Below are 27,540 nucleotides of genomic sequence, written 5' to 3' on the forward strand. Positions count from 1 at the left end.
TAAAGCTTTGGCTAGTGTTATTGGCAGAATATGATGTTAAGAAAAGATACGGATTGCTTGTGTGGCAGGGGTATGGCAGGCTGGACACTCTGGTAACACTCGCTCACAGATTCGGATGGCACATTCCATACAGAAGAGATTATGGCCACAAGGCACTAGGGCTGCAATAACTTCACTCTCATAGCAAACTACACAGTCTCGTCCATTCTTGCGGTGGCCTTCTGAGCTGCTGGAGTCAGTGGGAGAACCAGATGCCACAGATGAACTGGTAGGAAGAGAGGAGGAGGATGAATAACCAGCACTATTCGAAAAAGATCCTTGGTTTGGCAGCCATGAAATACTACTGACTGGATCACTGTGTATCCGGCGGGCCAGTGGATGCTCAAGCCCAATACCATTATCAGGTACAGTGGGTGAGAGTAAAGGTGTCGTACAGCCACTAAATCCACTATGTCTTCTATGAGCTGGAGACCCACTGAGATTCTGAAGCTGTCCATGTGAAGTATCAAAAGTTGACCAAAGAGTTGTGGGTGTATTTAAATCCAGGGTAAGATGATCAAGGCCAAATTCACAATCTTCAATACCTACTGGAGGTTGTCCTGTGTTGGCTTCTCCTAGTGGAAAGCTTCCAGTCAGAACTGATCTAAAAGGACTTTCAGGGCCTTGTTCTCTGCCCTCTGTGCCATAGTAGGGTCTCTCCAATGATGAGCTATGCAAAAGGTCATTTCGTGATGCACTGGAACCTCGACGAGGAGCTGGTACCTTGGACCATAAACTGCCCGTGACTCTCCCTAGGAAGTCCATGCAAACATCTGTACCATTTGAGTGGAAGTCATTATCTGGTTGGAAATCGATCACTGAACCTGTCCTCATGGTAATGTGAGCCTCTATCTCCTCGCGTGCACGGTCTACGTTTTCAGGCATTCCAGAAACTTCAAAAACAGGTTCTTTGTCTCGACTGGGTGTTACAATATAAGTGTGAGTACTCTGTTGGATCCGCTTAATGGTAGCACCTTTGGGCCCTACCACAAGACCAACCACGCGATATGGGACACGGACCTGAATCGTAGTTTGACCTGGTAAGTTTGGAGGTCCCTGTGTAGATCCTGGAATTCCACTAATTTTATTTCTGGTGGCTCTTATAATGGAAAAATGTTCGGCTGCTGCAAGGATCTCACGCTTGGCCATTTCTACATCTTCTTTCCTTCCAGTCACAATGAACATAGGCTCATCTCCTCGCAAAGGAGTTTTGATGTAAGTATTCGTCTTGGCTCGAAGAGCTTTTATTTTACACCCTATTAAAAAAAGAAAAAAAAAAAAAAAAAAGAGGAGAAAAGATATTAGAAAACAATTTAGAAAAGTAAAATACTTCTTATACCAGAAAGATCTACCCATTATCAATTATGTTAATAGATCGGACTTTTACGGACATGGCAAAACCGAATAGTGTGATCGCTTGTACAATATGCAATACATCAGTATTGCAGTATATAGCTAAAATTACAGACTTCTATGTAGTCCAGCGACTCTTGTTGCAGTCACACTACCATAAATGGTGCAATGTGACCCCACTGATTAGAAACATTGGCGTTGCAGTAACAAAAAAAAAAAAAAAAAGTAGCCCCAACATTGATTCTAATATAAAAATGTATCAGGAGCACATGTACAGCCTTCACGCCATTCTATCAAAGTGACTATATGAAAACTGTACTCAGCAGGCCCATAGACAATACAAGAAGCGGAGACTGTATATGTGCATCTCATGCTTCCATCTGTTCTCAGGGATTTAAGGCTATGTGTACACGTTGCGGATTTGGCTGCGGGTCCGCAGTGGATTGGCAGCTGCGGATTCGCAGCAGTTTTCCGTGCGGTTTACAGTACCATGTAAACCTATGGAAAACCAAATCCGCTGTGCCCATGCTGCAGAAAATACTGCGCGGAAATGCTGTTGTGTATTTTCCGCAGCATGTCAATTCTTTGTGCGGATTCCACAGCGTTTTACACCTGTTCCTCAATAGGAATCCACAGGTGTCAAACTACAGGTGAAATTCGCACAAAAAAATGCATGAAATCCGCAGGTAAATCCGCAACGTGGGCACATAGCCTAAAGCCCCAATTTCAGAACCAGCAAGTTATCCCCAATCTACAGTGGGTACGGAAAGTATTCAGACTCCTTTACATTTTTCACTGTTTGTTTCATTGCAGCCATTTTGGTAAATTCAAAAAAGCTCAATTTTTTTTCACATTAATGTACACTCTGCACCCCATCTTGACTGAAAAAAAAACATAAATGTAGAAATTTTTGCAAAGTTCATAAAAAAGAAAAACTGAAATATCACATGGTCATAAGTATTCAGACCCTTTGCTCAGACACTCATATTTAAGTCACATGCTGTCCATTTACGTGTGATCCTCCTTGAGATGGTTCTAATCCTTCAAAGGAGTCCAGCTGTGTTTAATTAAACTAATAGGACTTGATTTGGAAGGAACACACCTGTCTATATAAGACCTCACAGCTCACAGTGCATGTCAGACCAAATGAGAATCATGAGGTCAAAGGAACTGGCCAAGGAGCTCAGAGACAGAATTGTGGCAAGGCACAGATCTGGCCAAGGTTACAACAAAACTTCTGCAGTACTCAAGGTTCCCAAGAGCACAGGGGCCTCCATAATCCTTAAATGGAAGAAGTTTGGGACCACCATAAGTCTTCCTAGACCTGGCCATCAAGCCAAACTGAGCAATCATGGGAGAAGAGCCTTGGTGAGAGAGGTAAAGAAGAACCCCAAGATCAATGTGGCTGAGCTCCAGAGATGCAGTAGGGAGATGGGAAAGTTCCACAAAGTCAACTATCACTGCAGCCCTCCACCAGTCGGGCCTTTATGGCAGAGTGGTATGACGGAAGCCTCTCCTGAGAGAAAGACGTATGAAAGTCCGCAGAGTTTGCTAGAAAAAAAACAAAAAACATGAAGGACTCCCAGAGTATGAGAAATAAGATTCTGTGGTCTGATGAGACGAAGATAGACCTTTTTGGTGATAATTCTGAGGGGTATGTGTTGAGAAAATCAGGCACTGCTCATCATCTGCCTAATACAAACCCAACAGTGAAACATGGTGATGGCAGCATCATGCTATGGGGGTGTATTTCAGTTGCAGGGACAGGACGACTGGTTGTCATTGAAGGAAACATGAATGCGGCCAAGTACAGAGATATCCTGGAGGAAAACCTCTTCCAGAGTGCTCTGGACCTCAGACTTGGCCGAAGGTTCACCCTCCAACAAGACAATGACCTTAAGCACACAGCTAAAATAACAAAGGAGTGACCTCAGAACAACTCTGTGACTATTCTTGACTGGCCCAGCCAGAGCCCTGACCTAAACCCAATTGAGCATCTCTGGAGAGACCTGAAAATGGCTGTCCACCAATGTTCACCATCCAACCTGATGGAACTGAAGAGGATCTGCAAGAATCCAGGTGTGAAAAACTTGTTGCATCATTCCCAAGAAGTCTCATGGCTGCACTAGCTCAAAAGGGTGATTCTACTCAATACTGAGCAAAGGGTCTGAATACTTATGACCATGTGATTTCACTTTTTTTTTTCTTAAATAAAGTTGCAAAAATTACTACATTTCTGTTTTATTTTTCAGTCAAGATGGGGTGCAGAGTTTACACTAATGAGAAAAAAAAATTAACTTTTTTGAATTTACCAAATGGCTGCAATGAAAGTGAAAAATTTTAAAGGGGGTATATATGAATACTTTCTGTACCCACTGTATTGATTGGTAATATGTATATATTGCTGGTTCCAGGATCAGGGCATTAAAACTTTGAGAACAGATGGAGCAGAGCTGCATATGTACAGCCTCAGCTCCATCTATTGTCTATGGGCCTGCTGAGGTTTCCTTTAACCCCTTCACGACATGCACCGTACTAGTACTGCGCATGTTGTGCCTCCCCCATTGATGTAGGCTCCGGCGCTGAGCCCACATCAAAGTCAGGACATGTCAGCTGTTTTGTACAGCTGACATGTGCGCGCAATAGCAGAAGGTGGAATTGCGATCCACCCACTGCTATTAACTAGTTAAATGCCGCTGTCAAACGTTGACAGCGGCATTTAACTACCGCTTCCGGCCATCGGGCCGGAAAGGCGTGCATCGCTGACCCCCCATCACATGATCGGGGGTCAGTGATGCGTTGGCATAACAACCAGAGGTCTCCTTGAGACCCTGTGGTCGGCGCTCATAGCAAGCCTGTAAATCTACTACATAGAGGCGATCTGAGGATAGCTCCTATGTAGCAGAGCCGATCGAGTTGTGCCAGCTTCTAGCCTCCCATGGAGGCTATTGAAGCATGTCGAAAGTAAAAAAAAAACATACATACATACATACATACATTAGATGGTGGCCAGATTCTAAGGCACCGGGTATTCTAGAATATATATGTAGTCTATTTATGCAGCTTTTAGAATAATACATTGAATACACAGGATTCGGCCGGCCGCGACCAATTAGCGAAGCGTGGTTCAAATCCCGCATCAATTCTGACTGCGCCTGTCACTGATTGTTCGCAGCAGGCAACGTAGTATATGCCCGCCCACGCAGTACATTGCACAGCCCGCCCACGCAGTACATTGCAATGTGGGCATCATATCCCTGTTTAAAAAAAAGAATTAAAATAAAAAAATAGTTATATACTCACCTTCCGTAGGCCCCCGGATCCAAGCGAAGCGTTTACTGATGCTCCTTGCGCGCTCCGGTCCCAAGAGTGCATTGCGGTCTCGCGAGATGATGTAGCAGTCTCGTGAGACCGCTACGTCATCATCTCGTGAGATCGCAATGCATGGAGCGGTCACCGGAGCGTCGCGAGGAGCGGGAAAGGCCTGTTCTGGATCCGAGGGGCCGACGGATGGTGAGTATAACACGATTTTTTATTTTTTTTTATTATTTTTAACATTAGATCTTTTTACTATTGATGCTGCATAGGCAGCATCAGTAGTAAAAAGTTGGTCACACAGGGTTAAAAGCAGCTTTAACGGAGTGCATTACACCGCGGCATAACGCGGTCCGTTAACGCTGCCATTAACTCTGTGTGAGTGCTGACTGGAGGGGAGTATGGAGCGGGCACTGACTGCGGGGAGTAAGGAGCGGCCATTTTGCTGCCGGACTGTGCCTGTCGCTGACTGGTCGCGGCAAAACAGCCACGACCAATCAGCGACTTCGGATTTCCGTGACAGAAAGAAAGACAGAAGGACAAACAGAAAGACGGAAGTGACCGTTCGACAATTATATAGTAGATATATACCCCATTCAATATATCTATCTATATATATTTTTTTTTTTCTTCTTCAAACCTATACACATTTGGCATTGTCGAGTTCAGAATCGCCCAATCAATAAAAAAAAAAATTTAAAAAAAAAAAAAAAAAAAGGATTAACCTGATCGCTAAAAGGCGTAGTGAGAAAAAAAAAAAAAAATTAAAACGCTAGATTTAATGCTTTTTTGGTCGCCGCGACTTTGCATTAAAATGCCATAACAGGCGATCAAAACAACGTATCTGCACAAAAGTGGCATCATTAAAAACGTCAGCTCGGCACGCAAAAAGAATAAGCCCTCAGCCAACCCCAGATCACGAAAATTGGAAATGCTACGGGTATGTATCGGAAAATTGTCCAATTTTTCTTTTCAGCAAAGTTTTGAATTTTTTTTCACCACTTAGATAAAATATAACCTAGACATGTTTGGTGTCTATAAACTCGTAATGACCTGGAGAATCAGAATGGCAGGTCAGTTTTAGCATTTATAAACATAAGGATGAATTACCTCGGGGAGATCAAAACATCCAACACCGCGGAGACACCATCACGTGTTTCTCAACGCAGTGAGTGATCCAGAACACTGCCCCCATCCCTAAAGGGAAATATGCAAATGCATGTAGAAAAGCCGCGGAGACACAATCACGTGTTTCTCAACGCAAGCAATGAATAGCCAGGTCTTTCACCGGGAAGGAACAACCACGGGAAGGGCAGCATCCAATAAAGGAAAACCACCTATGCCAAAACATGGTATCCATCCACAGACAGCTGTTTCGGGGTATTTGCCCCTCATCAGTGTGGAGTAGGAAACTGGCTATTAGGAGCAGTGCCTAGTGAAAAGACTATAAACATAAGGCCTTTTCACTAGGCACTGCTCCTAATCGCCAGTTTCCTACTCCACACTGATGAGGGGCAAATACCCCGAAACAGCAGTCTGTGGATGGATACCATGTTTTGGCATAGGTGGTTTTCCTTTATTGGATGCTGCCCTTCCTGTGGTTGTTCCTTCCCGGTGAAAGACCTGGCTATTCATTGCTTGCGTTGAGAAACACGTGATGGTGTCTCCGCGGCTTTTCTACAAGTTTTAGCATTTAGTGAACCTAGCAAAAAAGCCAAACATAAACCAGTGAGGGATTGCACTTTTAGTTTTTTGCAATTTCACCACACTTTGAATTTTTTTCCCGTTTTCTAGTACAAGACATAGTAAAAACAATGGTGTCGTTCAAAAGTACAACTCGTCTCGCAAAAAAAAGGCCCTCACATGGTCATATTGATGGAATTATAAAAAGCTATGGCTCTGGGAAGGAGGGGAGTGAAAAACGAAAACGCAAAAACGAAAAAGGGCTGCGTCTTTAAGGGGTTAAAAAGGAGGCTGCCATCAGATGCATGCTGCAGGAGCCAAAGTCTGGCTGTCCAATTACAGCCAGGTGTGTTTTAATCTGAAATCTGAAACACATTGCAGATTTGCCTGTGGAATTTTCTGTGCAGATTCTGCATTTCTTGGCAGAAAACGCAGGTCAGAATCTGCGCGTTTTTTGGTGGATTTGCTGTGGATTTCATGCGTTTTTTACCCCTGCGGATTTCTATTATGAAATGGGTTCAGAAACGCTGCAGATCCGCTAAAAGAAGTGACATGGTCCTTTTTTTAATCGGCTGCATTTTCCGCACAGAATTTTCCGCACCATTAGCACAGCATTTTTTTCTCATTAATTTACATTGTACTGTAAATCACTTGCGTATTTGCGTGAAAAAAAAAACGCAGCAAATCCGCAACGTGTGCACATAGCCTGAGAAGCTGTAGGAGACAATATGTGTCAGTTAGTCTGATGTGGTTGCCAGACACACACCTACACTTCAGAGTAAAGATGCTCGGTTGCAAAAGTGCGTTTAAATTCCGATTCATGCAGCCCATGGACGAAGTAGAATAGTTACAATGAGATTTATAAAGATGACTGCCTGAAGAGAACATGCAAATTTCCACAGTCATTGATGATATGGGGCTGCATGTCAGGTAAAGGCACTGGGGAGATGGCTGTCATTACATCTTCAATAAATGCACAAGTTTATGTTGATATTTTGGACACTTTTCTTATCCCATCAATTGAAAGGATGTTTGGGTATGATGAAATAGTTTTTTCTCTATGACAGGATGCATTATCATCTTGAAAAACTATGAAAACATTCCTTGAAAAAAGACACATAAGGTCAATGTCATGGCCTGCAAATAGTCCGGATCTCAATCCAATTGAAAATCTTTGGTGGAAGTTGAAGAAAATGGTCCATGACAAGGCTCCAACCTGCAAAGCTGATCTGGCAGCAGCAATCAGAGAAAGTTGGAGCCAGATTGATGAAGAGTGCTGTTTGAGGCCTGTTTCACACGTCAGTGGCTCCGGTACGTGTGGTGACAGTTTTCTCACGTACCGGAGACACTGACTCACGTAGACACATTAAAATCAATGTGTCTCTGCACATGTCAGCGTGTTTTCACAGACCGTGTGTCCGTCTGCAAAACACGGAGACATGTCAGTGTTCGTGGGAGCGCACGTATCACACGGACCCATTAAAGTCAATGGGTGCGTGTCAACACGTACCGCACACGGATGCTGTCCGTGTGCCGACTGAGGACCACACGGACCATGCAGGAGACAGCGCTACATAGGGGTGGAGCCGCATATTCATCACTGTAATGAGCGGTACCATGTGACCGCTCATACAGGACAAGCTGCGACGCTGAGAGGAAGCATCGCAGGAGCTGGGTGAGTATTTTAATGCCAGGGGGCGGGCGGTGACCAGGAACTTTATTTTAAACACACACAAAAAAAAAACATTGATTTTTCATTCCTTCTCTCCAGCGAACGCTGCTGGGGAGAAGGAATGAATGGCGGCTTCAGCACCACACGAAGGGGGGACAGCGCTTACTGTAACGCTGTCTCCTGCACGGTCCGTGTGGTCCTCAGTCTGCACACAGCTGCCACACTGATGTGCCACGTGAGCACACGGACACAGATAACTCCGGAACCGATTTTTCCGGTACCGGAATTATCTGGACGTGTGAGACTGGCCTGACACTCATTAAGTGCATGCCTCAGAGACTGCAAGCTGTTATAAAAGCCAGAGGTGGTGCAACAAAATACTAGTGATGTTTTGGAGTGTTTTTGTTTGTTTTTCATGATTCCATATTTTTTTCCCTCAGAATTGAGTGATTCCATAATTTTTCCCCTATGCTTGGTTAAAAAAAGTAACCATTACTGACTGCCACATATTTTGTTCTTGATTTTTTTTGTGTTTCTTAAAGCCAGAAAGTTGCCATTTGAAATTAATTACTTTAGCTTTGTGCCATGTCTGTGATCTGCTTTTTTTCTACAAAATTAAACAACTGAATGAACATCCTCCAAGGCCGGTGATTACATAATTTTTGCCAGGGGTTGTAGTTCTTCAGATTAGCTATGTCACTTACCCCAAGTGCAGGGCATTGCAGTAGTTTGGGTACCAATGCTTACGGCCACTCAGACAGTGACAGTTAGTTGCAAGTGGTCACAACCATGGATATCTAAGCGACATAGCAAATCAGAATAACTATACCACACTTCTAATAGGAGATATTTGCTTATATTACACACACTACATATTGGAATAGGATCTTGGGAGGAGGGAATACCACTTTAAAGTTCGATAGAAGAACCTAGAAAAAAAAAAAAAAGGGGGGGGAAATTAACCTCCAATCAATGGTGCCAGCTGATGGGACTACCGCTCCCATCATCCGACGCCTGCTGCTGCTAACAGTGAGAGCAGGAGTGGCTGATGGGAGTATTCATCATCCAGCTCCTGCACTGTAAATATATATATATATATTTATATCCCTGTATTTTTGATAAGGTTACTTTCACACTTCCTTCTTTTTTCCTCCGTCGCAATCCGTCGTTATGGCAAAAAAAAACGGATCCTGCAAATGTGCTCGCAGGATCCGTTTTTTTGCTATTGACTCCTCCCCGCTCATCACACTGGGCAGAGGATGCGTCGTAAAACTGCATCTACTGCCACGTCGGGCCAACGGTTTGCGACAGCCCCGTACTGACGGATGTGTGAAAGTAGCCTAACCAGCCAGGCAAAATTCACAGCTGGGGGCTGCAAGGCTGCAATCCTCAGCTGTCAGCAAGAATAGAGGGGTCCTCAAGCAGCACATGACCCCCAGATATGGATTACGGCGTGGGCAGAACGACGGACAGGTGAGGTTTATTTTTTAATTTTTGTTTTATTACAGGAGACAATGGACTCAATGGAATTAGGCGTTTGGTGAGTATAACTGTTTGTTATTTTTAATTAAAGTGGTAAAGTGTCTTGTTTTATTTCTAATGAAGGATTTTATTCTGGCTGTGTCTTTATTTACCATATAACTATAGGATTAGTAATGGACCGGAGTCTTATAGATGCCTCTCCATTACTAAGACGCGGGCTTGATGTTATCTGACAATACAAAGGGGACATCAACCACACGTGCCACCACAAGGCAAGTGGGAAGAGGCAGGCAAAGCTCCAGAATTGGAGAGTCTAATAGAGGTGCCTTTTCTGGGAGGCTGCTTTTTTTTGTCTGGGGGGCAATATCCATGGCACCTTACGATCCCCCAGCTGTCTGTTTTAGCAAGGCTGGTGGCAAGAAAAAAAATGTGTGTGTGTGTGGGGGGGGGGGGGGGGGGGGGACTCCATTCTGGATAACCAGCCCTGCTGAAGCTGACAGCTGAGGGTTGCAGCCCACAGCTGTGAATTTTGTCTGGCTATCAAAAACACAAGCTAACCCATGCTGTGCTTTGTTTTTTTGTTAATTATTATTTATTTACAGCCTAGGAGCCGGGTGATGAATAAAGTTTACACCTCCTGAGCACTCACACTGTCATTTGACTGCATGGGATCCGCGGCTGTCTGACTGGTGGTGATAATTTTACCACCAGTCAGAAACGGTGTTTGCCGCACTATCAGGCACATGACAGTGTAGCAAACACAGGATGTTTGGGACCACTATTCAAGTGAATGGGGATCCGGTTCAGGTACTGTTCTGGTGCGCCAAACATGAACTTTTTTGTATTTGTTCATCCGAAACCGCCAGATGTGAATATTCAGGTATCCACTTAGCTCTGGTGTATTCTGTGACAGGATGGCAGCAGACACCCCATGGCTCTATAATGGGCACCATACACACCTGTGCAGTATATACAGTACCAGGATGGCAGCAGACACCCCCAGGGCCCTATAATGGGCACCATACACACCTGTGCGGTATATATAGTGACAGGATGGCAGCAGACACCCCCAGGGCTCTATAATGGGCACCATACACACCTGTGCGGTATATATAGTGACAGGATGGCAGCAGACACCCCCAGGGATCTATAATGGGCACCATACACACCTGTGCTGTATATACAGTGCCAGGATGGCAGCAGGCCCCCCAGGGCTCTATAATGGGCACCATACACACCTGTGCTGTATATACAGTGACAGGATGGCAGCAGACACCCCCAGGGCCCTATAATGGGCACCATACACACCTGTGCAATATATACAGTGGCGGGATGGCAGCAGGCCCCCCAGGGCTCTATAATGGGCACCATACACACCTGTGCAGTATATACAGTGACAGGATGGCAGCAGACACCCCCAGGGCCCTATAATGGGCACCATACACACCTGTGCAGTATATACAGTGCCAGGCTGGCAGCAGGCCCCCCAGGGCTCTATAATGGGCACCATACACACCTGTGCAGTATATAGTGACAGGATGGCAGCAGACACCCCCAGGGATCTATAATGGGCACCATACACACCTGTGCTGTATATACCGTGCCAGGATGGCAGCAGGCCCCCCAGGGCTCTATAATGGGCACCATACACACCTGTGCAGTATATACAGTGACAGGATGGCAGCAGACACCCCCAAGGCCCTATAATGGGCACCATACACACCTGTGCAATATATACAGTGGCGGGATGGCAGCAGGCCCCCCAGGGCTCTATAATGGGCACCATACACACCTGTGCTGTATATACAGTGCCAGGATGGCAGCAGACACCCCCAGGGCCCTATAATGGGCACCATACACACCTGTGCGGTATATATAGTGACAGGATGGCAGCAGACACCCCCAGGGATCTATAATGGGCACCATACACACCTGTGCTGTATATACCGTGCCAGGATGGCAGCAGGCCCCCCGGGGCTCTATAATGGGCACCATACACACCTGTGCAGTATATACAGTGACAGGATGGCAGCAGACACCCCCAGGGCCCTATAATGGGCACCATACACACCTGTGCAATATATACATTGGCGGGATGGCAGCAGGCCCCCCAGGGCCCTATAATGGGCACCATACACACCTGTGCAGTATATACAGTGACAGGATGGCAGCAGACACCCCCAGGGCTCTATAATGGGCACCATACACACCTGTGCAGTATATTCAGTGCCAGGATGGCAGCAGGCCCCCCAGGGCTCTATAATGGGCACCATACACACCTGTGCAGTATATACAGTGACAGGATGGCAGCAGACACCCCCAGGGCTCTATAATGGGCACCATACACACCTGTGCAGTATATACAGTGACAGGATGGCAGCAGACACCCCCAGGGCCCTATAATGGGCACCATACACACCTGTGCAGTATATACAGTGCCAGGCTGGCAGCAGACACCCCCAGGGCTCTATAATGGGCACCATACACACCTGTGGAGTATATACAGTGCCAGGATGGCAGCAGACACCCCCAGGGCCCTATAATGGGCACCATACACACCTGTGCGGTATATACAGTGCCAGGATGGCAGCAGGCCCCCCAGGGCTCTATAATGGGCACCATACACACCTGTGCTGTATATACAGTGACAGGATGGCAGCAGACACCCCCAGGGCCCTATAATGGGCACCATACACACCTGTGCAGTATATACAGTGCCAGGCTGGCAGCAGGCCCCCCAGGGCTCTATAATGGGCACCATACACACCTGTGCAGTATATAGTGACAGGATGGCAGCAGACACCCCCAGGGATCTATAATGGGCACCATACACACCTGTGCTGTATATACAGTGACAGGATGGCAGCAGACACCCCCAGGGCCCTATAATGGGCACCATACACACCTGTGCAATATATACAGTGGCGGGATGGCAGCAGACACCCCCAGGGCCCTATAATGGGCACCATACACACCTGGGCGGTATATATAGTGACAGGATGGCAGCAGACACACCCAGGGATCTATAATGGGCACCATACACACCTGTGCAGTATATATAGTGACAGGATGGCAGCAGACACCCCCAGGGATCTATAATGGGCACCATACACACCTGTGCTGTATATACCGTGCCAGGATGGCAGCAGGGCCCCCAAGGCTCTATAATGGGCACCATACACACCCGTGCTGTATATACAGTGCCAGGATGGCAGCAGGCCCCCCAGGGCTCTATAATGGGCACCATACACACCTGTGCAGTATATACAGTGACAGGATGGCAGCAGACACCCCCAGGGCTCTATAATGGGCACCATACACACCTGTGCAGTATATACAGTGCCAGGATGGCAGCAGGCCCCCCAGGGCCCTATAATGGGCACCATACACACCTGTGCAGTATATACAGTGACAGGATGGCAGCAGACACCCCCAGGGCTCTATAATGGGCACCATACACACCTGTGCAGTATATACAGTGACAGGATGGCAGCAGACACCCCCAGGGCTCTATAATGGGCACCATACACACCTGTGCAGTATATACAGTGCCGGGATGGCAGCAGACACCCCCAGGGCCCTATAATGGGCACCATACACACCTGTGCAGTATATACAGTGCCAGGATGGCAGCAGACACCCCCCAGGGCTCTATAATGGGCACCATACACACCTGTGCAGTATATACAGTGCCAGGATGGCAGCAGACACCCCCCAGGGCTCTATAATGGGCACCATACACACCTGTGCAGTATATACAGTGCCAGGATGGCAGCAGACACCCCCCAGGGCTCTATAATGGGCACCATACACACCTGTGCAGTATATACAGTGCCAGGATGGCAGCAGGCCCCCCAGGACCCTATAATGGGCACCATACACACCTGTGCAGTATATACAGTGATGGGATGGCAGCAGACACCCCCAGGGCTCTATAATGGGCACCATACACACCTGTGCAGTATATATAGTGCCAGGATGGCAGCAGACACCCCCAGGGCTCTATAATGGGCACCATACACACCTGTGCAGTATATACAGTGCCGGGATGGCAGCAGACACCCCCAGGACTCTATAATGGGCACCATACACACCTGTGCAGTATATACAGTGCCAGGCTGGCAGCAGGCCCCCCAGGGCTCTATAATGGGCACCATACACACCTGTGCAGTATATACAGTGCCAGGATGGCAGCAGGCCCCCCAGGGCTCTATAATGGGCACCATACACACCTGTGCAGTATATACAGTGACAGGATGGCAGCAGACACCCCCAGGGCTCTATAATGGGCACCATACACACCTGTGCAGTATATACAGTGCCAGGCTGGCAGCAGACACCCCCAGGACCCTATAATGGGCACCATACACACCTGTGCAGTATATACAGTGCCAGGCTGGCAGCAGACACCCCCAGGGCTCTATAATGGGCACCATACACAACTGTGCAGTATATACAGTGCCAGGCTGGCAGCAGACACCCCCAGGGCTCTATAATGGGCACCATACACACCTGTGCAGTATATACAGTGACGGGATGGCAGCAGACAGCCCCAGGGCTCTATAATGGGCACCATACACACCTGTGCAGTATATACAGTGCCAGGCTGGCAGCAGGCCTCCCAGGGCTCTATAATGGGCACCATACACACCTGTGCAGTATATACAGTGACAGGATGGCAGCAGACACCCCCAGGGCCCTATAATGGGCACCATACACACCTGTGCAGTATATACAGTGACAGGATGGCAGCAGACACCCCCAGGGCCCTATAATGGGCACCATACACACCTGTGCAGTATATACAGTGCCAGGATGGCAGCAGGCCCCCCAGGACCCTATAATGGGCACCATACACACCTGTGCAGTATATACAGTGATGGGATGGCAGCAGACACCCCCAGGGCTCTATAATGGGCACCATACACACCTGTGCAGTATATATAGTGCCAGGATGGCAGCAGACACCCCCAGGGCTCTATAATGGGCACCATACACACCTGTGCAGTATATACAGTGCCGGGATGGCAGCAGACACCCCCAGGACTCTATAATGGGCACCATACACACCTGTGCAGTATATACAGTGCCAGGCTGGCAGCAGGCCCCCCAGGGCTCTATAATAGGCACCATACACACCTGTGCAGTATATACAGTGCCGGGATGGCAGCAGACACCCCCAGGGCCCTATAATGGGCACCATACACACCTGTGCGGTATATATAGTGACAGGATGGCAGCAGACACCCCCAGGGCTCTATAATGGGCACCATACACACCTGTGCAGTATATACAGTGCCAGGATGGCAGCAGACACCCCCAGGGCCCTATAATGGGCACCATACACACCTGTGCGGTATATATAGTGACAGGATGGCAGCAGACACCCCCAGGGCTCTATAATGGGCACCATACACACCTGTGCGGTATATATAGTGACAGGATGGCAGCAGACACCCCCAGGGCTCTATAATGGGCACCATACACACCTGTGCAGTATATACAGTGCCAGGCTGGCAGCAGACACCCCCAGGGCTCTATAATGGGCACCATACACACCTGTGCGGTATATATAGTGACAGGATGGCAGCAGACACCCCCAGGGCTCTATAATGGGCACCATACACACCTGTGCTGTATATATAGTGACAGGATGGCAGCAGACACCCCCAGGGCTCTATAATGGGCACCATACACACCTGTGCGGTATATACAGTGACAGGATGGCAGCAGACACCCCCAGGGCTCTATAATGGGCACCATACACACCTGTGCTGTATATATAGTGACAGGATGGCAGCAGACACCCCCAGGGCCCTATAATGGGCACCATACACACCTGTGCTGTATATATAGTGACAGGATGGCAGCAGACACCCCCAGGGCTCTATAATGGGCACCATACACACCTGTGCGGTATATATAGTGACAGGATGGCAGCAGACACCCCCAGGGCTCTATAATGGGCACCATACACACCTGTGCGGTATATACAGTGCCAGGATGGCAGCAGACACCCCCAGGGCTCTATAATGGGCACCATACACACCTGTGCGGTATATATAGTGACAGGATGGCAGCAGACACCCCCAGGGCTCTATAATGGGCACCATACACACCTGTGCTGTATATATAGTGACAGGATGGCAGCAGACACCCCCAGGGCTCTATAATGGGCACCATACACACCTGTGCGGTATATATAGTGACAGGATGGCAGCAGACACCCCCAGGGCCCTATAATGGGCACCATACACACCTGTGCTGTATATATAGTGACAGGATGGCAGCAGACACCCCCAGGGCTCTATAATGGGCACCATACACACCTGTGCGGTATATATAGTGACAGGATGGCAGCAGACACCCCCAGGGCCCTATAATGGGCACCATACACACCTGTGCTGTATATATAGTGACAGGATGGCAGCAGACACCCCCAGGGCTCTATAATGGGCACCATACACACCTGTGCAGTATATACAGTGCCAGGATGGCAGCAGACACCCCCCAGGGCTCTATAATGGGCACCATACACACCTGTGCAGTATATACAGTGCCAGGATGGCAGCAGACACCCCCAGGGCTCTATAATGGGCACCATACACACCTGTGCAGTATATACAGTGCCAGGCTGGCAGCAGGCCCCCCAGGGCTCTATAATGGGCACCATACACACCTGTGCAGTATATACAGTGCCAGGATGGCAGCAGACACCCCCAGGGCTCTATAATGGGCACCATACACACCTGTGCAGTATATACAGTGCCAGGATGGCAGCAGACACCCCCCAGGGCTCTATAATGGGCACCATACACACCTGTGCAGTATATACAGTGCCAGGATGGCAGCAGACACCCCCAGGGCTCTATAATGGGCACCATACACACCTGTGCAGTATATACAGTGCCAGGCTGGCAGCAGGCCCCCCAGGGCTCTATAATGGGCACCATACACACCTGTGCGGTATATACAGTGCCAGGATGGCAGCAGACACCCCCAGGGCTCTATAATGGGCACCATACACACCTGTGCGGTATATATAGTGACAGGATGGCAGCAGACACCCCCAGGGCTCTATAATGGGCACCATACACACCTGTGCGGTATATATAGTGACAGGATGGCAGCAGACACCCCCAGGGCTCTATAATGGGCACCATACACACCTGTGCAGTATATACAGTGACAGGATGGCAGCAGACACCCCCAGGGCCCTATAATGGGCACCATACACACCTGTGCAGTATATACAGTGCCAGGATGGCAGCAGACACCCCCAGGGCTCTATAATGGGCACCATACACACCTGTGCAGTATATACAGTGCCAGGATGGCAGCAGACACCCCCCAGGGCTCTATAATGGGCACCATACACACCTGTGCAGTATATACAGTGCCAGGATGGCAGCAGACACCCCCAGGGCTCTATAATGGGCACCATACACACCTGTGCGGTATATACAGTGCCAGGCTGGCAGCAGGCCCCCCAGGGCTCTATAATGGGCACCATACACACCTGTGCGGTATATACAGTGCCAGGATGGCAGCAGACACCCCCAGGGCTCTATAATGGGCACCATACACACCTGTGCGGTATATATAGTGACAGGATGGCAGCAGACACCCCCAGGGCTCTATAATGGGCACCATACACACCTGTGCGGTATATATAGTGACAGGATGGCAGCAGACACCCCCAGGGCTCTATAATGGGCACCATACACACCTGTGCAGTATATATAGTGACAGGATGGCAGCAGACACCCCCAGGGCCCTATAATGGGCACCATACACACCTGTGCGGTATATACAGTGCCAGGATGGCAGCAGACACCCCCAGGGCTCTATAATGGGCACCATACACACCTGTGCGGTATATATAGTGACAGGATGGCAGCAGACACCCCCAGGGCTCTATAATGGGCACCATACACACCTGTGCGGTATATATAGTGACAGGATGGCAGCAGACACCCCCAGGACCCTATAATGGGCACCATACACACCTGTGCAGTATATACAGTGACAGGCTGGCAGCAGACACCCCCAGGGCTCTATAATGGGCACCATACACACCTGTGCAGTATATACAGTGCCAGGATGGCAGCAGACACCCCCAGGGCTCTATAATGGGCACCATACACACCTGTGCGGTATATATAGTGACAGGATGGCAGCAGACACCCCCAGGGCTCTATAATGGGCACCATACACACCTGTGCGGTATATATAGTGACAGGATGGCAGCAGACACCCCCAGGGCTCTATAATGGGCACCATACACACCTGTGCAGTATATACAGTGACAGGATGGCAGCAGACACCCCCAGGGCCCTATAATGGGCACCATACACACCTGTGCAGTATATACAGTGCCAGGATGGCAGCAGACACCCCCAGGGCTCTATAATGGGCACCATACACACCTGTGCAGTATATACAGTGCCAGGATGGCAGCAGACACCCCCCAGGGCTCTATAATGGGCACCATACACACCTGTGCAGTATATACAGTGCCAGGATGGCAGCAGACACCCCCAGGGCTCTATAATGGGCACCATACACACCTGTGCAGTATATACAGTGCCAGGCTGGCAGCAGGCCCCCCAGGGCTCTATAATGGGCACCATACACACCTGTGCGGTATATACAGTGCCAGGATGGCAGCAGACACCCCCAGGGCTCTATAATGGGCACCATACACACCTGTGCAGTATATACAGTGCCAGGATGGCAGCAGACACCCCCCAGGGCTCTATAATGGGCACCATACACACCTGTGCAGTATATACAGTGCCAGGATGGCAGCAGACACCCCCAGGGCTCTATAATGGGCACCATACACACCTGTGCAGTATATACAGTGCCAGGCTGGCAGCAGGCCCCCCAGGGCTCTATAATGGGCACCATACACACCTGTGCGGTATATACAGTGCCAGGATGGCAGCAGACACCCCCAGGGCTCTATAATGGGCACCATACACACCTGTGCAGTATATACAGTGCCAGGCTGGCAGCAGGCCCCCCAGGGCTCTATAATGGGCACCATACACACCTGTGCAGTATATACAGTGCCGGGATGGCAGCAGACACCCCCAGGGCCCTATAATGGGCACCATACACACCTGTGCGGTATATATAGTGACAGGATGGCAGCAGACACCCCCAGGGCTCTATAATGGGCACCATACACACCTGTGCAGTATATACAGTGCCAGGATGGCAGCAGACACCCCCAGGGCCCTATAATGGGCACCATACACACCTGTGCGGTATATATAGTGACAGGATGGCAGCAGACACCCCCAGGGCTCTATAATGGGCACCATACACACCTGTGCGGTATATATAGTGACAGGATGGCAGCAGACACCCCCAGGGCTCTATAATGGGCACCATACACACCTGTGCAGTATATACAGTGCCAGGCTGGCAGCAGACACCCCCAGGGCTCTATAATGGGCACCATACACACCTGTGCGGTATATATAGTGACAGGATGGCAGCAGACACCCCCAGGGCTCTATAATGGGCACCATACACACCTGTGCTGTATATATAGTGACAGGATGGCAGCAGACACCCCCAGGGCTCTATAATGGGCACCATACACACCTGTGCGGTATATACAGTGACAGGATGGCAGCAGACACCCCCAGGGCTCTATAATGGGCACCATACACACCTGTGCTGTATATATAGTGACAGGATGGCAGCAGACACCCCCAGGGCCCTATAATGGGCACCATACACACCTGTGCTGTATATATAGTGACAGGATGGCAGCAGACACCCCCAGGGCTCTATAATGGGCACCATACACACCTGTGCGGTATATATAGTGACAGGATGGCAGCAGACACCCCCAGGGCTCTATAATGGGCACCATACACACCTGTGCGGTATATACAGTGCCAGGATGGCAGCAGACACCCCCAGGGCTCTATAATGGGCACCATACACACCTGTGCGGTATATATAGTGACAGGATGGCAGCAGACACCCCCAGGGCTCTATAATGGGCACCATACACACCTGTGCTGTATATATAGTGACAGGATGGCAGCAGACACCCCCAGGGCTCTATAATGGGCACCATACACACCTGTGCGGTATATATAGTGACAGGATGGCAGCAGACACCCCCAGGGCCCTATAATGGGCACCATACACACCTGTGCTGTATATATAGTGACAGGATGGCAGCAGACACCCCCAGGGCTCTATAATGGGCACCATACACACCTGTGCGGTATATATAGTGACAGGATGGCAGCAGACACCCCCAGGGCCCTATAATGGGCACCATACACACCTGTGCTGTATATATAGTGACAGGATGGCAGCAGACACCCCCAGGGCTCTATAATGGGCACCATACACACCTGTGCAGTATATACAGTGCCAGGATGGCAGCAGACACCCCCCAGGGCTCTATAATGGGCACCATACACACCTGTGCAGTATATACAGTGCCAGGATGGCAGCAGACACCCCCAGGGCTCTATAATGGGCACCATACACACCTGTGCAGTATATACAGTGCCAGGCTGGCAGCAGGCCCCCCAGGGCTCTATAATGGGCACCATACACACCTGTGCAGTATATACAGTGCCAGGATGGCAGCAGACACCCCCAGGGCTCTATAATGGGCACCATACACACCTGTGCAGTATATACAGTGCCAGGATGGCAGCAGACACCCCCCAGGGCTCTATAATGGGCACCATACACACCTGTGCAGTATATACAGTGCCAGGATGGCAGCAGACACCCCCAGGGCTCTATAATGGGCACCATACACACCTGTGCAGTATATACAGTGCCAGGCTGGCAGCAGGCCCCCCAGGGCTCTATAATGGGCACCATACACACCTGTGCGGTATATACAGTGCCAGGATGGCAGCAGACACCCCCAGGGCTCTATAATGGGCACCATACACACCTGTGCGGTATATATAGTGACAGGATGGCAGCAGACACCCCCAGGGCTCTATAATGGGCACCATACACACCTGTGCGGTATATATAGTGACAGGATGGCAGCAGACACCCCCAGGGCTCTATAATGGGCACCATACACACCTGTGCAGTATATACAGTGACAGGATGGCAGCAGACACCCCCAGGGCCCTATAATGGGCACCATACACACCTGTGCAGTATATACAGTGCCAGGATGGCAGCAGACACCCCCAGGGCTCTATAATGGGCACCATACACACCTGTGCAGTATATACAGTGCCAGGATGGCAGCAGACACCCCCCAGGGCTCTATAATGGGCACCATACACACCTGTGCAGTATATACAGTGCCAGGATGGCAGCAGACACCCCCAGGGCTCTATAATGGGCACCATACACACCTGTGCGGTATATACAGTGCCAGGCTGGCAGCAGGCCCCCCAGGGCTCTATAATGGGCACCATACACACCTGTGCGGTATATACAGTGCCAGGATGGCAGCAGACACCCCCAGGGCTCTATAATGGGCACCATACACACCTGTGCGGTATATATAGTGACAGGATGGCAGCAGACACCCCCAGGGCTCTATAATGGGCACCATACACACCTGTGCGGTATATATAGTGACAGGATGGCAGCAGACACCCCCAGGGCTCTATAATGGGCACCATACACACCTGTGCAGTATATATAGTGACAGGATGGCAGCAGACACCCCCAGGGCCCTATAATGGGCACCATACACACCTGTGCGGTATATACAGTGCCAGGATGGCAGCAGACACCCCCAGGGCTCTATAATGGGCACCATACACACCTGTGCGGTATATATAGTGACAGGATGGCAGCAGACACCCCCAGGGCTCTATAATGGGCACCATACACACCTGTGCGGTATATATAGTGACAGGATGGCAGCAGACACCCCCAGGACCCTATAATGGGCACCATACACACCTGTGCAGTATATACAGTGACAGGCTGGCAGCAGACACCCCCAGGGCTCTATAATGGGCACCATACACACCTGTGCAGTATATACAGTGCCAGGATGGCAGCAGACACCCCCAGGGCTCTATAATGGGCACCATACACACCTGTGCGGTATATATAGTGACAGGATGGCAGCAGACACCCCCAGGGCTCTATAATGGGCACCATACACACCTGTGCGGTATATATAGTGACAGGATGGCAGCAGACACCCCCAGGGCTCTATAATGGGCACCATACACACCTGTGCAGTATATACAGTGACAGGATGGCAGCAGACACCCCCAGGGCCCTATAATGGGCACCATACACACCTGTGCAGTATATACAGTGCCAGGATGGCAGCAGACACCCCCAGGGCTCTATAATGGGCACCATACACACCTGTGCAGTATATACAGTGCCAGGATGGCAGCAGACACCCCCCAGGGCTCTATAATGGGCACCATACACACCTGTGCAGTATATACAGTGCCAGGATGGCAGCAGACACCCCCAGGGCTCTATAATGGGCACCATACACACCTGTGCAGTATATACAGTGCCAGGCTGGCAGCAGGCCCCCCAGGGCTCTATAATGGGCACCATACACACCTGTGCGGTATATACAGTGCCAGGATGGCAGCAGACACCCCCAGGGCTCTATAATGGGCACCATACACACCTGTGCGGTATATATAGTGACAGGATGGCAGCAGACACCCCCAGGGCTCTATAATGGGCACCATACACACCCGTGCTGTATATACAGTGCCAGGATGGCAGCAGGCCCCCCAGGGCTCTATAATGGGCACCATACACACCTGTGCGGTATATACAGTGCCAGGATGGCAGCAGACACCCCCAGGGCTCTATAATGGGCACCATACACACCTGTGCGGTATATATAGTGACAGGATGGCAGCAGACACCCCATGGCTCTATAATGGGCACCATACACACCTGTGCAGTATATATAGTGACAGGATGGCAGCAGACACCCCCAGGGCCCTATAATGGGCACCATACACACCTGTGCAGTATATACAGTGCCAGGATGGCAGCAGACACCCCCAGGGCTCTATAATGGGCACCATACACACCTGTGCAGTATATACAGTGACAGGCTGGCAGCAGACACCCCCAGGACCCTATAATGGGCACCATACACACCTGTGCAATATATACAGTGACAGGCTGGCAGCAGACACCCCCAGGACCCCCTCCTTCAGTGCACATGCACCACTCACCTTGGCGCCCCACAATCTCGGCGACATGCTCGGAGCTGGGCACCGGGACGCCCTCCGTCATGTTGGCCCCTCTCCTGCGGGCCCCGGTGAGCAGCAGCTGCTCCGCGGTCATCTCCCCGAACATGTCTGGGCTGGGCAGCCCCGAATCCAGCGCCTCGTCCTCCGCAGAATCATCGTGGAGTCCCAGCACTGAGAGCGAGTCCAGCACCAGAGGGAAGTCCTGGGCGGCGGGGAAGGGCGCACACACTGGCCGGGCTCCGGGACAGGGCACGGGGTGTTCCGGCGGTGCCCGGTCCTCGCCCAGTAGGAGTTCACTGCAGGATTCTTCATCCTCCGGACGGCCATGGCTCCGGACTGGCATGTGGCACTGCTCCTCGGAGTCATGGAGTGACAACTGGGGCGCTTCCCGGCACAGCACCTGTGCAGCTCGCCCCCGGGTGCCTGCCTGTCCTGCCGAATCTCCTTGTAGCCCCCGGGGGCTCTCTCCGCCCGGCTCCTCCTCTCCCCGGGGCTCATCCATGCCGCTGCTACCTATGGCGCTCGCTCCCGATCCGTGCTCGTCCTCACCCTTTGTTTGCTGCACGTGCACGACGTGTGCGTTCGGGTCGGAAGGTAACGCCCACAGCAGCTGCACAGAGAGCTCTCCGCCTTCATTGGCCGGGAGGGCGGGGCTGGCTTCTCTTTCCATTAATGCGCTCACACAAAGATTGGTCAATTGGCTGCGAGACACGAGACGCTGGCACCGCCCACTCCGCGATGACGTCACAATCCAGCGTTCTGAGGGCAGGGAGACAAAGGGGCGTGAGAAGTGGCGCGCCCGGGGTTTAAGCCGGCCGGCAAGTGACGTCTTGCTGCGAACAGTGGCGCACGTTTGTGACGTACTATACGGTAGCTGGAACGGAGGTGTTAGGAAGAGGCCCTCCTTTTAGTCCATCATCTGGTCTGGAGGTGTTACTGGGGATCCTCGTCCCTCTGCAGTCCATCATCTGGTCTGGAGGTGTTACTGGGGATCCTCGTCCCTCTGCAGTCCATCATCTGGTCTGGAGGTGTTACTGGGGATCCTCGTCCCTCTGCAGTCCATCATCTGGTCTGGAGGTGTTACTGGGGGCTTCGTCCCTCTGCAGTCCATCATCTGGTCTGGAGGTGTTAGGAAGAGGCCCTCCTTTTAGTCCATCATCTGGTCTGGAGGTGTTAGCAGTGGATCCTCGTCCCTCTGCAGTCCATCATCTGGTCTGGAGGTGTTACTGGGGGCTTCGTCCCTCTGCAGTCCATCATCTGGTCTGGAGGTGTTACTGGGGATCCTCGTCCCTCTGCAGTCCTTCATCTGGTCTGGAGGTGTTACTGGGGATCCTCGTCCCTCTGCAGTCCATCATCTGGTCTGGAGGTGTTTTAGCCGTACACTCATCATTACTTTGCTGAGAACTAGTTATTGTGAACAGCCTGCGGCCTCCTCGGATGATCCATCGCTCAAGCGTGTCATTGTCTGTACGATAGGGACCAGCTGAGCGCTATACGCTAGAAAGATCACAGCGCTTGTTTCTGAATGACACATGGCCTGTGATCTCTGTGATTATTGCAAGGCCACTCCAATCTGTTGGCCATGGAAATGCAGCCTTTCCGCCATATAGATACAGTCGGTTTCTTAAAGCTGTTGGCCATCGCATTCCCCCCAATACCAGTTGCTCAGTCACCATTACTTCTCTAAGAAAGATGTACCTGCGCTACAGAAACAAGTTGCAGACATCACCCATTCTCTGAAAAATTCTGTCTGCCAGGGTATATTTCAACAATGATACCTGGATGAGCAAGCATGGACAGGGGAGTTACATCTCAATGACTGGGCACTGGGTGACTCTGGTGACTGCAGGGGCAGTTGGGGAAGGGGTTGCTCCACAAGTCTTGCAGGATGCTTCGGGATGGAGAAATTAACCACTACACACTAAACTAGTACACACCAGAGGATGGAGAACTAAAGCAGTAGACATCAAGTCTTGGAATCCCCAGGGCTTTCAGAACAAACCTCTGTATGTAACAGTTCCTGCAGTGCTTCTGCCTCCTCCACCTCCTCTAGGGCCTCCATCTGCGCCCTCAACCCCTGCCTTAATTAAACACACATGCCAACACTGCACAGAGAATCCCTGCCCCACCTCCGTACTGCGCAGCCAGGGCTCACCGTAATCAGGCAGTGTTTACATTAATAATATGTCTTGGAGATTGCAGTCATACAGATCAACAATTGTGGACAGCTGTCCATGCTGAGTTTGAGCAATAACTGTCTACACTCAACCTGGACTGCGATAGTGATGCAAACCTGGTGGCAGCCCTACGCCGGGCCAACCTTTCACACATGCCTTGCACAGCTCACATCCTCAAAATGATGGTACAACAATTCCTCCACCACTGTCCCAGCCTGGATGTGCTGCTGCAGAAACCACTGCCATGCTGACTTCCACCATTCCGCTTCAGTTGGCATAGAGATCTTTCGAACTACTGGTTAACCAGTTGATATGTGATATGACCACACCGTGGAATTAAACTCTGCACATGTTGCATCAACTCTGGCAGCAGCACCGAGACCTGGTGCAGTATGACATTTTTCATAGCCTGGCACAATGCAGATATGGACGTGGTGCAATTCACACTTGCGTAGAGGGTACAGATGAAGGACCTCTGCACCCTTCTGCATGTTTTCTGAATGGCTACTAAGATGGTTAGCGGTGACAATGCCGTCATCAGCATCACTATTAGTGTCATCTACATGCTGGAGCACACTTTAACTAGTGTGGGTGAGGAGGTGCTGGTAGAGGTCGTAGGGGAAGAGGAGGAAGCAGAGGAGGATACCTTTAGTTAACAATTAGTGATGAGCGAATATACTCATTACTCGAGATTTCTCGAGCATGCTCGGGGGTCCTCCGAGTATTTTTTAGTGCTCGGAGTTTTAGTTTTTCTTGCCGCAGCTGAATGATTTACATCTGATAGCCAGCATAAGTACATGTGGGGGTTCCTTAGCATCCAGGCAACCCCCACATGTATGCTGGCTATTAGATGTAAATCATTCACCTGCAGCAAGAAAAACTAAAACTCCGAGCACTAAAAAATTCTCGGAGGACCCCCGAGCATGCTGAAAAATCTTTAGTAACGAGTATATTTGCTCATCACTATTAACAATATCTATTAGTTCAGATCTGTCATCTCACAGACTTTTGCCATGGGAGGAACAAAAGGAAAAGGACCATGAAAAGAACTAGAAGGAAGAGGTGATGGACGCGCAATAGTTAGGAGATGAAGACGATAATGATTTCCTCTATGTTGTCCGTGGTTGTCAGGAGGGGATGAAGGAAGAAAGCTTGAGTGTTATACCACCACCAACACACTGTGGATTTGGACCTCATGAAAGAGACTGACCCATGAGTGCCTTCAAGTTCTTGCAGCACTATCTGCAACACGATTGTTACCCGTATAGTTATGATTCCAAATAGTGCTGACTACTGGGTTGCCAGTGTGCTCTATCCACAATATAGAAGTAAATTTTGCTAGTTGCTCCCCCCCCCCGGTTTTCTCCAACACAACAGTGAGTCACACAGTTTGCATCGCAGTGATAGCCTTCCAACAACAGAAATATTCAGTTGTCAATGCAAAAATATTAGCAGCCTTGCAGAGTTTATATGTTCTACCCGTGTTTGCGAGGGTTTACTCCAAGTAATTATTTTTCTACCTATGTTACAGAGACATACAGATGCAGTTGTGTTCAAGAGTTTACATACCCCAGCAACATTTTTGCTTTCTTGACCTTTTTTCAGAGAATATGAATGATAACACCAAAACTTTTTCTCCACTCATTGTTAGTGGTTGGGTGAAGCCATTTTTTTGTGAAACTACTGTGTTTTCTCTTTTTAAATCATAATGACAATCAAAAACATCCAATGACCCCGGTGATTTTGGCCTAACATGCACAAAAGCTGACACAAATGAGTTTGAATGGCTAGTAAAGGTAACTGCCACACCTGTGACCTGTTTGCTTGTAATCAGTGTGTGTGCATAAAAGCTGACTGATTTTCTTGGATTCAGACAGACTCTTGCATCTTTCATCCAGCCACTGACTATTCTGGATTGTGAGTCATGGGGAAAGCAAAAGAATTGTCAACGGATCTATGGTAAAAGGTAGCTGAACTGTATAAAACAGGAAATGGATACATAAAGATATCCAAGAAATTGATAATGCCAGTCAGCAGCTTTCAACCTGTGATTAACAAATGGAAAATCAGGGGCTCTGTCAAAACAAAACCTTGGTCAGGTAGACCAACAAAAATGCCATCCACAACAGCCAGGAAAATTGTTTGCGATGCAAAGAAAAACCCACAACATCAGCTGAAATACAGGACTCTCTGAAAACTAGCGGTGTGGCTGTTTCAAGATGCACAATAAGGAGTCACTTGAAGAAAAATGGGCTGCATGGTCGAGTCGCCAGAAGAAAGCCATTACTGCACAAATTAAACAAAGTATATCGCCTACAATATGCAAAACAGCACAGAGACAAGCCTCAAAATTTCTGGAACAAGGTAATTTGGAGTGATGAGACCAAAATTGAACTTTTTGGCCACAACCATCAATGTTACATTTGGAGATAGTTCAACAAGGCCTATGATGAAAGAAACACCATTCCTACTGTAAAGCACGGAGGTGGATGATTGCTGATCTTTTGGGGATGTGTCAGCTACAAAGGCACAGGAAACTTGGTCAAAGTTGAGGGAAAGATGAATGCAGCACATTACAGCAAATGCTGGAGGCAATTTTGCAGTCACC

General features: G+C 49.7%; 1 protein-coding gene across 1 annotated transcript; it reads right to left on the reverse strand.

The window, feature by feature from the left end:
* Positions 1-23,516, reverse strand: MEX3D (mex-3 RNA binding family member D). Its single transcript, XM_077273724.1, has 2 exons — positions 22,738-23,516; positions 1-1,295 (listed from the first exon to the last, which is right to left on the reverse strand). Exons 1-2 carry the CDS (start codon positions 23,423-23,425, stop codon positions 37-39), a joined length of 1,947 nt encoding a protein of 648 aa, XP_077129839.1. The 5' UTR covers positions 23,426-23,516; the 3' UTR covers positions 1-36.
* Between the last annotated feature and the right edge of the window lie 4,024 nt (positions 23,517-27,540).

The sequence above is a fragment of the Ranitomeya variabilis genome, chromosome 1 (assembly GCF_051348905.1).
Source record: "Ranitomeya variabilis isolate aRanVar5 chromosome 1, aRanVar5.hap1, whole genome shotgun sequence".
Lineage (NCBI taxonomy): Eukaryota > Metazoa > Chordata > Amphibia > Anura > Dendrobatidae > Ranitomeya > Ranitomeya variabilis.